Raw genomic sequence first — 14,698 nt, 5'->3', positions numbered from 1 at the left:
TGTACCAGCCCACTTTCACCTCTGCTTTTACACCCCCGCTACTCCCCCCCCGCAACCCTTTGTCTTAGGTTTCCAGGCTTTTGGTTCTCCTGTGTTTACAAACTGGGATCCCACCCTCTTGAAAAACTGGTCAGTTGAGCTGTATAGAGGGGTAGGAAGTGAGAACAAATGGATCTAGTATTGTCCCTCAAGTATAGATATGGACGTGAGAGGCTGGGCAGCTGAATGAATATTAATGATAGTACCCAGGCCCTATAATAGGCCACGCTACAATGTAGCTGGATGGAAAGCTTTCCATTGTCATTGTTATTATCTACCACCAACCTTTGGGCATTGGGGGTCTAGACCTATGGACTCATTTTGCATGCCAGGGACAGAGCTGGTCCTTTGTCTCTTACCACCAGGTCCCCAAGGAAGGGTGCAAATATATGACGACATGCACGGAATGACACCAAAGAGATCCCCAGTACAGTATTACTGCTATTTATTTATGTGGTTTGGTGCTTTCTTGTCTTTACTGACTGTGTTAATAAAAGTGGCCAAGGGTTTGCTTTGCCTTCAGTGTTCGTGTCTATGCCCTACACCCTGGAGTTCCCTACAAGATACCGAACATGTTAGTTTTAATTCTGTTATGTCTGATTCTGGGACTAGAATCCTATTACATGCAACTCATTCAATTAGCATCAATTGGCAACCAATATAATTATTAACCATTAAAGAATCCAGCTGCAATAATATCCATAGATTATTACAGAGCAGCTCCAAATCCATCACAAGCTTTTCTTAAAATTTTTAAGAAATGACTCCTTCTCTGATTGTATGCAGTGTAGTTGTAGCCGGTTCGGTCCCAGGATATTAGCGAGATGAGGTGGGTGAAGTAATATCTTCTGTTCGACCAACTTCTGTTGGTGAGTGAGAAAAGCTTGTTGGTTCAATAAAAGATATTACCTCACCCACCTTGTCTCTCTTCTTTGCTTCAGGTTTAAAGGCTCGAACCTGCACCTGTTGAAGTCAATAGCAAAGTTTCCATTGACTTCAAAGGCATGGATCAGGCTCTGTAATGCTCATCCCTGCAAATTCCACTTCTGACCACTCTGCCCTGGAGCTTGAACAAATCTTTCTCTTGTGTGCCATTCAACACACATGTGACTTGTTCACAGAGATTCTGCAAGGGAGATGAGCGGGTTGTCATGACAACCAGTTGCATGCTGTGAGGAAGGACTGCTGCAAATGACCAGCTTCTGGCTGTTCATCGCGCCTTGTTGAGTAATGTTACCAAAATTAGACAAGTTTGTCTGATTTGTAACTACTTGTCCTAGTGACTTGCATTTTTGCTGTATTTATTTCTGAGAGCATTCATGCTTCTTGCTGTGATGCTTGGGAGAGACTACGTGCTGACCATCGTAATTGTGAATTATGAGGGTAGGTGGTACTGTTGATTATACTGTAGCACATGCAAATGGTCTGAAATTATGCAGATTTTGAATTTGTATGTTTGATCACCAGAACAGCAAGCATAGCAATTTAAAACGTCGTATCTGAATCCAGGTCTGTAATGGTGCTGTTTTGTTTTTTAATTGTTTCTTAATTTGTCTGTTGCTTCACCTCAATTATCCCACATCTCTTTTCCCTCTGAAGTCTTCTTTGAACTGCAGTGTGTGTAATGGGCAGAGATATGTGTCTGTTGAGGGCCAACTGCTGGCCCCACTGAAGTCAATGGGAATCTGCCGTTGACTTCAGGATATAGATTGGGCTCTTGAAGCAGATTTGCTTTTTTTGTGAATGCATTTTATCAAAGGTTTAGGCAGGGGGAAGGAAAGTCTCTTTAATCCAGGATTAAAAACTTTATGAAGAATTTTTTTTCACAATTGTTATTTTTAGTTTTTTCCCCAAAACCGTTTTATTCCTTGTGACTCATCATTTCTCCTCCTCCCTTCTGTTTTTTTCTATTTCCACTTGTGTGTCCAGCAGGGGGAATAAATAATATCCGAAATTCATTGTATGCGACTTCATTCTTTGTTTAATTCCAGCTGAGATCAGTTTTTAAATTGTTGTTTTCCTAGGCTGTCAAAACTTCGGGACAGATCCTGCCCTTAGGTCCCAATGCAGTCCCGCTCTTTGCTATCTCTGACAAGGGAAGATTTGCAGAATCTGGTTTTATTTTGCTAACAAAACATTTTTCCAATTGAATTCCTTCATTTATAGTATGTATCCACCATCTGCTGGAATGTGAACAGCTGTGTTATGAAATAACAGCACTGGGCCTCCAACAATAACATCTTTGAATTGTCTTCAGGCTCTGATATTGGATTTACTGTGGAGAGAAATGGATGGCAGAAGAGAATGGAAGGAGATGACATAGAGAATATCTATAGGCCAGAATGCTTTACTGATTTGTCCTGAAAGCTATTAACACATCACAATGGGACCAAAGCAGACATGCCAAACCCATGAAAAAAATGCAGAAATTGGGCTTGTTTTTGGCTTAATTGGCTTGTGAGTTGCTTGCTGGCTAGTTTTTGGATTGTAGGTTGTTGCTTGTTGCTTCTATTTTTTTTTATCGGCTCCCAGCAAGCAGGGGCAAAAGGGGGGCAAGCAGGGGCTGGGGAGGAGAGAGTAAGAGGTGCACAGCAGGTCCACCACAATCCCAGGCTGCACGCCGGTGGGGAATCTAGTCACATGGAGTGTTGGGGTTCTTAGGGATTGGCTTGTTTTGACCTTGTTTTGAAATGGGATTAGCTTGATTTTTGGCTTATTGTGAAAGTCAGGGTGCTTATTTACCGCGTGAAAGTTGGCAACTGCGGACCAAAGGTGCTACCAGCCTTTAGGACAAACTCAAAACTGTTTGTCACAGTTGAAAGTTCTTGATTTTGATATACAAGGGAACCCCGCTATAACGCACCCCGCGATACCGTGAATTCGGTTATAACGCCGGGCAAGTCTGGCCCCAGCGGCTGCAGCGGGTACGGGGTGTTTGGGATCCATGCCCCGGCGGCTGCAGCAGGAGCGACTCTCCCTGCAGACCCAGGGGGCCCCTGGGGTTCTCACCTCTGTCCCTGGCAGGGCCGGCCCAGCCCGCCCCGGCAGCTGTGGCGGTCTGGCCAGGAGAGCGGGGCTGCCATGGTCCGGCTGGGGTCGCGGGGCGGGGCTGCGGGGCTGCCGCATTCCGGCCAGCGTCCAGCTGGCGTCGCAGGGCTGCCGCACGCCGGCCGGGAGAGCGGGGCTGCTGCGCTCCGGCCGGCGCTGCGGGGCTGCTGTGGTCCGGCTGGAGGTCTGGCCGGCATTGCGGGGCTGCCGCGCTCTGGCCGGAGGTCCGGCCGCGGTCGCGGGCCTAAGGGGCTGTTGTGCTCCGGCCGGCGCTGCGATGCTGTCGCGCTCTGGCCGGAGGTCCGGCCGGCGTCACGGGGCTGCAGGCCTGCCGCACTCCAGCCAGCGCTCTGGCCAGGGGAGCGGGGCCACCAAAGACGACTGCCGCCGGGGCGAATCGGTCTAAAGCCGGCCCTGCTGGATGCCTCCCTTCTTTCTCTCCCCCGCTGCTTCCTCCCGCTAGCCGGGGTGCACACTCTGCTGCAAACTGAACACAAGTACAGTGGAACCCCGCTATAACGCGACCCCGCATTTACCGCGATTGAATTTTTTGGACCCCAATGATCGCGTTATAGCGGGGTTCCACTGTACTTGACGCTAATCAAAGTCAGGCTCAAGTCCTGAATTACAAATCTATCCCCTTTATTCAAAGTATCCATCCAGTAGAAGGACAATTATTCTGGTTTGAGGCTGATAGAAGCATATATTTAAGGAAGGAGAGAATTGAGGTCTATCAGGTCCATATCTTTGTATAGTAAGTACATTTTGCTATTCAGAAGCTTATTTTCTATACCAGTATCTATATCTCTATATATTTTTGCTTACAAGTATCTGTTTGTTTCTACAGCCATTTGGTCTCACTGCATTATATTTTCAAACTATTCCTTATTGCAGTAATAGTCTGTGAAAGAAGTCCTTCCTAAAACTAAAGGCCAGATTCTCAGCTGATGTAAATTGGAGTAGCTCCACTCACTGCAGTGGAGCTGTGTCAGTTTACACCTGCTGAGGATCTGATGCTAAGCTTTTTTCCGTGCACTTTTCAATTGTGAGTGTGATGTCCCTTTCTTGGAAGTAAAAAGGGTCTATTTTTTAAACCAATCCTTGCATGGCTCTTTTAGGTATTTGAATCTGATTATACACTATAATCTTTTTATCTTTTCTCATGAAATGTAGCTATTTTATTATGTATTAACCTTGTTGCCCTTTTCTGAAAAGTGGGATCCTTCTTGTTTTTAAGTACGCAGTGATTCAGATGCAACCATACCATGACCTGATATTAGCATACCTTTTAATTTTGAAATCTACTTCCTTATTTATGACCCAGCACTTCTTTGGCTCTGTGCAGTGGTCCTGTACTGTAACACAGTATAATATTCACCAATTTCCTGGCTGCTTTTCTAGGTCTTTTCTAACCATTTAATAAACATTTCCCTTTTGTGTAAATCTCTACCTTGCTATTCCTGACACTGAGAACAATTTTTCATCCTCTTGCTTTACCCGATCCAGATCCTCCTTGAGTCTCTAACTGCAGATTGTACCATTATGTAAGTACCTCCATTTAATGGTGCCAAGCCGTTGAGCTCTATAAGGATTTTATGTCCATGGAATGGGTTTAACTCTCTGACCCTATCTCATGGACCAGTTTAAAACCCTGGTTCAGTTTGCACACACACACTTACACTTACTTGCTCTCGCTTTAGGTCCCTAAAGGCTTTTCTGAAACTAAGGTAAGTCATAGCTTTTGCTTTGTCCATTCTTTGTTACAGATTTCTTTGAAGAAATGTCAGGTTCATCACAATCCATTTAAATTACCCTTTCTCTCTTTTGTTACATGTCTTTTCATCCCTAATAATTTTTCTTAGACTAGAAACTAGCACTATCAATCTATAATTACCAGTCCTGTGGTATCCTCCTTGTGCTAAGTAACACATACTAATGCTAGTAGTAATATTAGTTCCTTAAAGAATGTAAAGTTGAATCCCATCCTGTCCAGGTGTTTTGTTGAATTTGTTGCCAATGTGGCAAGATGCATTTCTGGCCTATATCTAGAAAATACCCTGAATCAACTAACGTGGCACAACTTGCATTTTAGCCACCTATTTTTTAATATCTGCTCCTGACATAAATATGCTCATAAAGGGAGAAATTTGGATCTCATTTACACAGGTGTAATCCAGACTTTCTCTCCCAAGGTCAGTGGAGCTAGTCTGGACAACAGTAGTGTAAATGAAATCAGGATTTGGCCCAAAGTACATTAATTACCTCTGCTAATACTTCTCCATCCTCTTTTGTTATAATATCTGTATCTTTCTTAATTGGACCTATACGACTCTTTTTTCCTATTATAAATAGTGCTAATAAAATATTGTTCTTTCAAGCAGTATATATGATCTCTTTTGACTTTTCTCATTTATCATAACCCATTTTGTGCTGTATCCTGCACTTCTCTTTTTTCCCCCAATAAGCGTTCTGTACGTTTCTCCCCTCCACCTCCCAATTATATCAAATCCTTTCCTTTTACTTGTGCATTCATTTCTAAAAGGCTTGGTTTATGTCTTAACTGATACTACGTTTGCGCCACAGCTCAGAGAGCCGGCTAGTCTACCTTGCCTACACTGGAAAGCATGAACCAATTAAAAGCTTCTGTCATTTGTCATACTTAGTTTTTTAATTATGCAATTCCACAAGGCATATCGAGCTCTACCTGAGAATGGTGCAAGCCATGGTCAGGTACTAGTAAACTACAGTGTGGTGAGGTACAAAAACTGTGATCTTTGCATGCCACTGGTATGACTCCCACTTTGATCAGTGACCTTGTATGACAGCCTGGTGACAATTGCCATGGAATGAAAGGCATGTTCATGATGCTGCAAAACAATGGAGAAGTAAATTGGCTCCACTTCCGGCTCTTTTCAGTTTGCCTAGCACGAGAGATCCTGTTATAATTTTGTTCTCTGCCTTGTTGGGGCTAAAGAATGATTCATATTATGGCAGCAATTGGATTGTTGTCCCTTCTCTCAGAAACAGCAATAAAAAGCAAGCAACAAAAATATTGGTTTTTACAAAGGTGATCACCAAATGCATATGCTGTTTACATTACCATCCAGTTGCACTTAGTTTGTTTCCATTTCGTCCTAAGACATCAGCATTACAGTATTCACCCAGTACTGGATACTAAAATAAATGTACCTTGAAATAAAAATTTATTCCCAAATTTGCTAATCATTTTGCCAAACTCAGCATCTAAATTATAGCCTACAGTATTGAATGGAGTTTATTGCTGCTATACATCAGCTCTGTGGTAGAGCCTGGCAGCTGTAGGAGAGAGTTCTAAAACAGCAATACATTATTTTATGCAGGCTTGACTATACTTGGCACTTTGAAAATACAAATTGCCTTGTTCGAGGGTCCCTTCCAGCCCAACAACTATACAAATATATTTTCTAAATGTTTATCCTCTTGCAACAGTTTATTTGGTATAGGTAATTTCAGAACAGTGATGCTACATCTTTTCTGAATTAAGGCAGTATTAGTTCTTCCATTATAAACTCCCTTTTTCAGCCATTCATATAAAAATGCAGACATAAACATTTATTTCTGGGTGAAACTTGATAGAGAGGGTTTCAGAAGAGGAGGTCTTAAGGTTGGCCTACGTGGGACAATTGGCTGGCATCGCTGTTGTGGAATAAGCTATTCCAGAATAGCTCCTCATGTAAACACACACTATTCTAGAGTAAAAATTATTTTATTTCAGGATAATTATAGTTATTCCAGAATAACTATACCGGTCAAATTCCTTAGACCAGGCCTTAATTGGCAGTCTTTGGGCAAAATGCCCATTGAAAAGTATCGGGTCCCTATTACTGTGACATGTCCTTTCAAATGAATCAGATCAGCTGTGAGTCTTTAACAATATTGATACTGAAATTGTCAGCACCAGATTTCAGGATTTATAATTCATTGAAATGAATTGACATTTCATGCTTTTCTGAGGGTGAAATCCTGGTAGAGAGTTCTCAGACAAAGTAACCAGGCTGTATGCTCAGAGCAAGTAAGCAGAACAGAATTGGCGGCACCAGTGGATGATGGCTGGTGGGCAAACGTTGTTCAGCTGATAATATGGAATATGGAGGAGTAGTAGATGCCCACTGGCTGTCTCTGTTCTTGCCTTCCCATGTCCCTCTTCCAGCTGCGATGGAGCTCATCTCCAAAGTTCTTGAGGGCTGTGTAGTCTCCTTGTACAGCCTTCAATTCACCAACACATGAAAATGAGGTGTTTCTTACTGCATTCCAGTCCTTGTGAACCTGCAGGGTTTTGGGGCCTGGATTTCAAATGTACAGCTATAGTTTCATTTTGTTTCTCTGCAGCCAGCACTGGTTCTCATTCAAAAGGACATCTTTATAGTGAGAAAGGCTAAAATCTTCCTTGCCAAAGGAATGCTGGAGTTGTACAGAAAACACACAAACACCAAGCCCCTTTGAAAGACCCTAGCAAGGAATTTTTATAGCATTTATTTATAGTGGCTGTGCTTATTGCTTAATCTAATCCAGAATGGATCTTTTTTTTTTTTTCTTGCCCTGTGGTTATTATCCTTATCCATTTCATATGGAAGACTTTAGGGAAGAAGTCTCTTTAAGAATATATTCTTGCAGTAGATCATGACTCATTCTGACATACTGCATGGTAAATAAACCTACCCAAATGCATAGAAATATGTGTTTACTTTTGGTTGGTTGGTTTGGAAGAAATCACTCAATATAAGCATAAAGTAACATTTTGTATTTGCACAGTGTGATAATTTTGATCTCAAACTACAACAGAAATAATCTCAAACGATCATAGAATCATAGAAGATTAGGGTTGGAAGAGACCTCAGGAGGTCATCTAGTCCAACCCTCTTCTCAAAGCAAGACCAACCCCAAGACCAACTAAATCATTCCAGCCAGGGCCTTGTCAAGCCGGGCCTTAAAAACCTTTAAGGATGGAGATTCCACCGCCTCCCTAGGTGTAACCCATTCCAGTGCTTCACCACCCTCCTAGTGAAATCGTTTTTCCTAATATTCAATCTAGACCTCCCTCACTGCAACTTGAGACCATTTCTCCTTGTTCTGTCATCTGCCATCACTGAGAACAGCCGAGTTCCATCCTCTTTGGAATCCCCCTTCAGGTAGTTGAAGGCTGCTATCAAATCCCCCCTCACTCTTCTCTTCTGCAGACTAAATAAGCTCAGTTCCCTCCGCCTCTCCTCATAAGGCATGTGCCCTAGCCCCCTAATCATTTTAATTGCCCTCTGCTGGACTCTCTCCAATTTGTCCACATACTTTCTGTAATGGGGTCCCAAAACTGGATGCAGTACTCCAGATGTGGCCTCACCAGTGCCGAATAGAGGGGAATAATCACTTCCCTCTATCTGCTGGCAGCTCTCCTATTAATACAGCCCAATATGTCGTTAGCCTTCTTAGCAACAAAGGCACACTCTTGACTCATATCCAGCTTCTCATCCACTGTAATCCCCAGGTCCTTTTCTGCAGAACTGCCGCTTAGCCAGTTGGTCCCCAGCCTGTAGCAGTGCATGGGATTCTTCCTTCCTAAGTGCAGGACTCTGATGCATGTTATCAGTATAATACATTAAAAAATTATTTTATCCATACTTATGTTCTGCTTCATTTAATTATTGTATGTTGTGTAGAACAAGCAGGGGCATTTGATGATGGTCTATTTCCACAAGCAACTTTAGGCTACTTTTTCTAAGATGACCTATAGGAACAGTAGTTAACACTAACCTCATACTTCTGAAGATCAGTGAACTTGTAGTCTATTGAGTCCAAAAACTTTAAATAAAATATTTCCTATTATTATAAAATTGACTGAGGTCAGTTATTCATTATGTGCAAATTCAGAAAAAAACACCCCATCCTCAACCACAGCCTGAGAGTAAACAAAAGAACTGTGGATCCTTTCCTACTAGGGCAGAATGACCTCACCTTCTCACAGAAGTTGTTTAGCACTTCACAAGGACTCTTTGTTCTGAGTCCCATCTAACAGAGCACTTTGTCCTTCAATTCTGTCAGGTGAGAGATTAACATCTCCATCTCTCTGCTTTGGTAGCCATTCCACCCAGCTCAGGGGATGGGTTAGAGAGACCATAGGCTTGCACTTAGAAGAAGGAAGGGGAAGAATGAGAGTGCCTGCTTCTGTAAAAGGGATAATAATGTCTGCCTGTCATTGGAGTTTTGAGGATTAATTGGTTAATGTTCATAAAATGCTTTGAAAAACACATGGACCTGATCCAACACCCACTGATGTCAACTCAAAGATTCCCATTGACTTCAAATGGGAATGAGCCCTAAATAAGTGTGAAGTATCCCAACCCCCTACTCTTTACAACTGAACTATGCCAAAGTATTCATTAAATTTAAGCTTTTAATTTTTTCTCTTTATGACAATGCAAGTTGGTTGTCTTTTCATGTTAGTATGCACTGAAAGGTCCAGTGTTTTCTTTATAGACTCTGATGCAACTTTGCTACTTTAGGATTTTATAAATTAGCTATTTCAATTTATTCTTCTATATCTGGTTCTGAAGAATAGCAGCACTGCCACCAATACCTCAGAGTGTTGGTTTGGATTTTTCAAACTCTGTGTCACTGTAGCACGCAGCTATTTTTGGTGAGCATGACATGGTCAGCTTTTGAAAATATTTGTGCAATGTTTCTTGTTTTTATTTATCTAACTGTCCCCTTCTCAATAATAAGTTGCTTGGGTTAAGCAAAGAGGGAGTGTGCGAAGTAAAGAGACCAGAACAGAAAGATAGGAAGAAGCTAAATTGTGGAAGGCCTTGGAGAATGAAATGAGATACCTGAATGTGATACAGGATAGAACATAGAATTAGTAAATAAATATTTGGAATATTTAAGATATTCCTGACCTGACTACACAAATGTTAAGGACTCTCAGATATTGGACCTAAGTTGTGTTTCACTTATAACAGAGGTGACTCAAAACTAAATATTAATGGGAGTCTTGTAGTTGGAGGTCTGTGAGCTCTTCAGCTCAGAATTTGCTCATCTTACTGCAGAAATAATAAACTAATGATTCGGGAACAGTATGCGGCTCCACTGGAAAAACACTGTAGCTCTTGTCAGTCACCTGGAGCACTGTGTTCAGTTCAAGTCACCCTTGAGGGGGAGGGGGAAGGAGGGGAGCTGTCAGCAAGTATGTCTGTAACAATACAGACCCCCCCAAAAAAAGATTCTGGTGATTTTTTATTTTGATGAATAGATCCCTTACTAGGCATATTAATACAGAACTTTGTGTAATTCATTTAAATTACAATACAGAACTGTATTTCCTGCACCTATGAGAAGCAGTACTAAGGCTTGGGGGAGTCAGGGATAACAGAGGAGCTCAGGCAGAGGGAAGGAGCCTAGGAGTGAGCCTGGACGGAGTTGGGTGTGAGTGGGAGGTTTTCCTTTGGGGGGAGGGGATATGATTGTTAGGGTGTTGGGAAGCCTCTCCCATGCAGACCCTGGCTGACCCCAAGCCTCTCCCATTCAGTCAGGCAGGTCTGCCCCTGTCCCCGCATTCCTCATCCCCAGAGGTCTCTGCAGCCCCTCTCCCCCGTCCCCAGGCTCAATGCTGTCACCCCACTAGGTCCTGAGCCCATGTTCCAGTCTGTCCCCCTCACTAACTATTCTGAACCCCAGTCTCTGACCCCCTCCCCCCCAGCAGCTCTGTTTGTCCCACTCTGTCCTAACCTGGCTCCGCGGGCAGGGTTCTGTGATGAACTATACTCCTGGGGGAATTCTGCAGCAGTGGGCATAGACTTTTGTATTTTCCCACATAAAAAACATTTTGCTTAAGAAGTGCTACAGTTCTGCCTTTTGCCCACCGGAGGCCGCCAACCAGCTGTTCTAGCGCCACAGCAGCCTCTGGTGGGCAAAAGGCGGAACTGGAGCACTTCTTAGGCAAAATGTTTTTTATGCAGTAAAATACAAAATTATGCGAGACAGATGAATTCTGCACATCCGCAGATGTGCAGAATTCCCCCAGGAGTAGACTAAGAAATGATGACTAAGGGGTTTACAAAATAATGAATGGTAGAGAAAGTGAATTGAGTGTGCCTATGTATCTTTTTTTATAATGCAAGAACAGGAAGCATTCAGTTAAATTAATAGGCAACACATTTAAAATATTTTTTAGATGGTGTAGCTTGTTGCCACAAGATATGATGGAGGCCAAGAGTTTATGATTAAAGAAGCATAGACATATATATATATATACTGAAAACCTCCACAGTTACATAGCTAGCATAAGAATTTTTCGTTAATATAAATATTGCAAAGCTTCATGCTTCAGGGCATAAGCCAGCCAGGGGTTAGGAAGAAATTTACCTTGTGGGGAAGTGGACCACTATTTTGGGGGTGGGGGAGGAGGAGGAGGAGGGAATGGAGGGGGTTGGTACCTTCCTTTGAAGCCTCAGGTACTAACTAATGCCACAGTCAAGTTACTGGATCACTAGTCAGGTCTGCTATGACAATTTCTTTGTTCCTGAATTCCCCATTATCTATAGCTCCAAACACTAAGAGGAAACTATTTATTGTCCCAATGTGGTCCCCTCTGGGATGGAACACAATAGTTGTTTAAAAGTACACAATAGCAATGTTCAGGAGCTTCATACAGAAAGTTAAGAATACCATGTCCATCTATAACTGCAAGAAAACATGTAAGTAGAAAGTAATTGCCCTTGCTGGAACATGGTCATGTTACTAGAGTTAATGTTTCCACTCTATGAAATTCACTATGGGATCTTTATTGACGGCAGTTGGTCAATAAAGATCTCCCTAACAACATAAAATCTGAAGATATCTTTGGTCTGTAGGACAAAATCTTGGCCTCAATGAAGTCAATGGGAGTTTTACCATTAATTTCAATGGGACTGAGATTTCACCTATGGATTTTTCTTTTACCACTGTGTAAGATCAACAGTTCAAAACTATTTGTACTTTTGAGACAACCAGTTTTCAATATGGAATGGTGTATGGTTTTCCCACTGTTCACCATTTTAAATAATTAATTTTTTTAGTTTCATATTGATGAAAGCATGTGTGTAATTATTTTTTGTAAGATGATTTTCACTGTCAAAAGGAATGCTCCCTTTGTGAGTATTGAGGGTGATCAGGGAGTTCTGAGGAAGGGGACAGGCAGGGAACAACATCACATTGCCAAGTTATTTAATTGCATATTCTATCAGGTTTCAGAGTAGCAGCCGTGTTAGTCTGTATCTGCAAAAAGAAGAACAGGAGTACTTGTGGCACCTTAGAGACTAACAAATTTATTAGAGCATAAGCTTTCGCGGACTACAGCCCACTTCTTCGGATGCATTTGTTAGTCTCTAAGGTGCCACAAGTACTCCTGTTCTTCTTTTTGCATATTCTATGTTAATGTACCTGCAGTTATATCCTCGGTATGGTTGGATTTTAAAGGGGGTAGTTTGAATGATGATCTCAAGTAAGTGCTGTATTAATGCATCTCTATGTAAGCTGTCCATCTTGTTGACCTCCTCTTTGTAGGTTAATTCATGCCATGTTGACCATTTCATCTTTAACTCAATGCTTAATACTGTATAATTTACTTCTGTGACGTTTATTTCTATAAAGAGCAAGAGCAGTACCAATCCTACATTACATGAGTCAAGACCAGAACTGGAATTCTAAAAAGCATTTAATGTGTTGAATAATACAGGTTTATTTTTCCTTTCTCAGCAGATATATGGAGCGATCACTCATTTCAGACCGACCCCGACTTGCCACCTGGCTGGAAAAAAATCAATGACATTGCTGGGACCTATTATTGGCACATACCAACAGGAACAACCCAGTGGGAACGTCCTGTCTCCATACCAACGGATCTTCAGAGCTCAAGGAAAGGATCACTTAATTCTATTACCCCATCTCCTACCCCAGAAACTGAGGTAAAATGTAGTGACCTCTTACTACTGAGTATTGAAAAGAAATTAGGATCTCTTTCAACCAGTTGCTTGCACATAAAACAGTTAGTAACACAAGCTTTAGAATCCACTACACGTTAGCATCTCTAAATTTAGCTGTTTGTTGACAATAAACCATAAATATTTTTTGTTTTTAATGCCTTTGTCTCATGAAACATCTTAAAGATTTGGATGTGTAGTATGAAAGGAGACATCATATCTAGTACAAAAATAGACAGCCTGTATGTGTGATTAATGTGAAATGATTAAGATTCCCTAGGGTTCTGAAGCAATACTTCATTACACAGGTGCAGGCTACATAAAATATTTACACATTAACAGTCTCTTGGCTAGACTCTTTGTAATTACATCTTCTCTTAGTGGTTCAGTTGCTAGGAGTATCACACAAACACATTGGAAGTTACAGTTCAGTCGGTAATTACTGAATGTATAGCTTATATTAAATATACAAAGCATTCTAAAGTGAAAGCATTTTAGAATCATACCAGAAAAATTATCTGAGCACAAACATCATTCTTTTGTGCAGAATTTTTAAACTAGAAACAGGGTGCCCTCTGTCTTCAAGCATTGTGAAAAAGAAGAAAACTTGCTAAATATTTTTAAATGGTAATAACCCACTAAAATACCCATTTCTGGGACAATCCTGTGGGATAACTTATTGATGTCTGTACATGAAAATATAAAATATACCAAATGAAACAGTAAACTAGAAAAAATGCAGTTCATTTATAATTTTTGAAATATATATGTGCTTGGCTTACCTTGACCAGGCAAACACTTAAATATGTGTAACATCACTTGCATGATTTGAGTGGGACTACTCACATGAGTGAAGTTATGCTTAGTGTGTGAACTATTTCAGTTGTGGTTCACATCGGTCAAGACTTCTCTGGAATTCACTATATGCCAGACGTGTTGACTATTAAATGGACAAAGTTAAATGATATGAAGGACGAAGAGTGATCTGTTACCTCTAAGATAATTCTGAAATTCAGAGGAATTACAGGGGTGCTGAATTTAAAGTGCTACCAATGTTTCCAGTGTAAATTTCTGTATTTTAAAGTTTATAACTCAGTCATAAATTATTTGTCTCCTTCTAAAACTTTGTGGACAAGGTTTTGACTTATAACTATGAATTTGTGTATTCAGTGTTTTTTTCTTTCACTGATGGTAAAGTAGCTTTTAATTGTAGGACTGACATTTTTCATTTTAATATGACAGACAAGTATCTTAGGGCTTGTCTACACAGTGGGGTGATGCATTTTATGAGTATGTGATTTCTAAAACACACTAAAGAGTTGTGCATTAATTGATCTGGATAGACCCTGCTGGTGCACTTTAAAGTAATGCTGTTTGAAACAGTACTATGTTAAAGTACACTAGAGAACATTTGGTGTGCACCAGGAAGTTCTACATGGACCAATTAATCTGCAACACATTAGTGCACTTTAGAAATTGCTCTCTGTAGACAGTATTACCCTACTGTGTAGACAAGCTATTAAAACATTTGGGAATTACTTTTAATATTAAACTTTAACATTACAGACAATGGTTTGCCATGATAAAGGAGAATAGTTTTTTTTCTGATCTTCACATTAAAGTAG

At 41.1% G+C, this 14,698-nt stretch overlaps 1 protein-coding gene across 10 annotated transcripts in view; it reads left to right on the top strand.

Moving 5' to 3' along the window:
- The window catches only part of APBB2 (amyloid beta precursor protein binding family B member 2), a 329,064-nt gene that overhangs the window by 185,392 nt on the left and 128,974 nt on the right, over nucleotides 1-14,698 (top strand). For 7 of the 10 annotated variants that reach the window (XM_054029784.1, XM_054029777.1, XM_054029779.1 and 4 more), the window contains one exon: nucleotides 12,850-13,058. In XM_054029784.1, the coding sequence (XP_053885759.1) occupies nucleotides 12,850-13,058 (209 nt within the window). The remainder of the gene's footprint in view (nucleotides 1-12,849; nucleotides 13,059-14,698) is intronic. The other 3 variants (XM_054029786.1, XM_054029785.1, XM_054029778.1) reach the window with 1 other exon arrangement.

The sequence above is a fragment of the Malaclemys terrapin genome, chromosome 5 (genome assembly GCF_027887155.1).
Source record: "Malaclemys terrapin pileata isolate rMalTer1 chromosome 5, rMalTer1.hap1, whole genome shotgun sequence".
Lineage (NCBI taxonomy): Eukaryota > Metazoa > Chordata > Testudines > Emydidae > Malaclemys > Malaclemys terrapin.
This window is presented reverse-complemented; position numbering and strand designations above follow the sequence as displayed.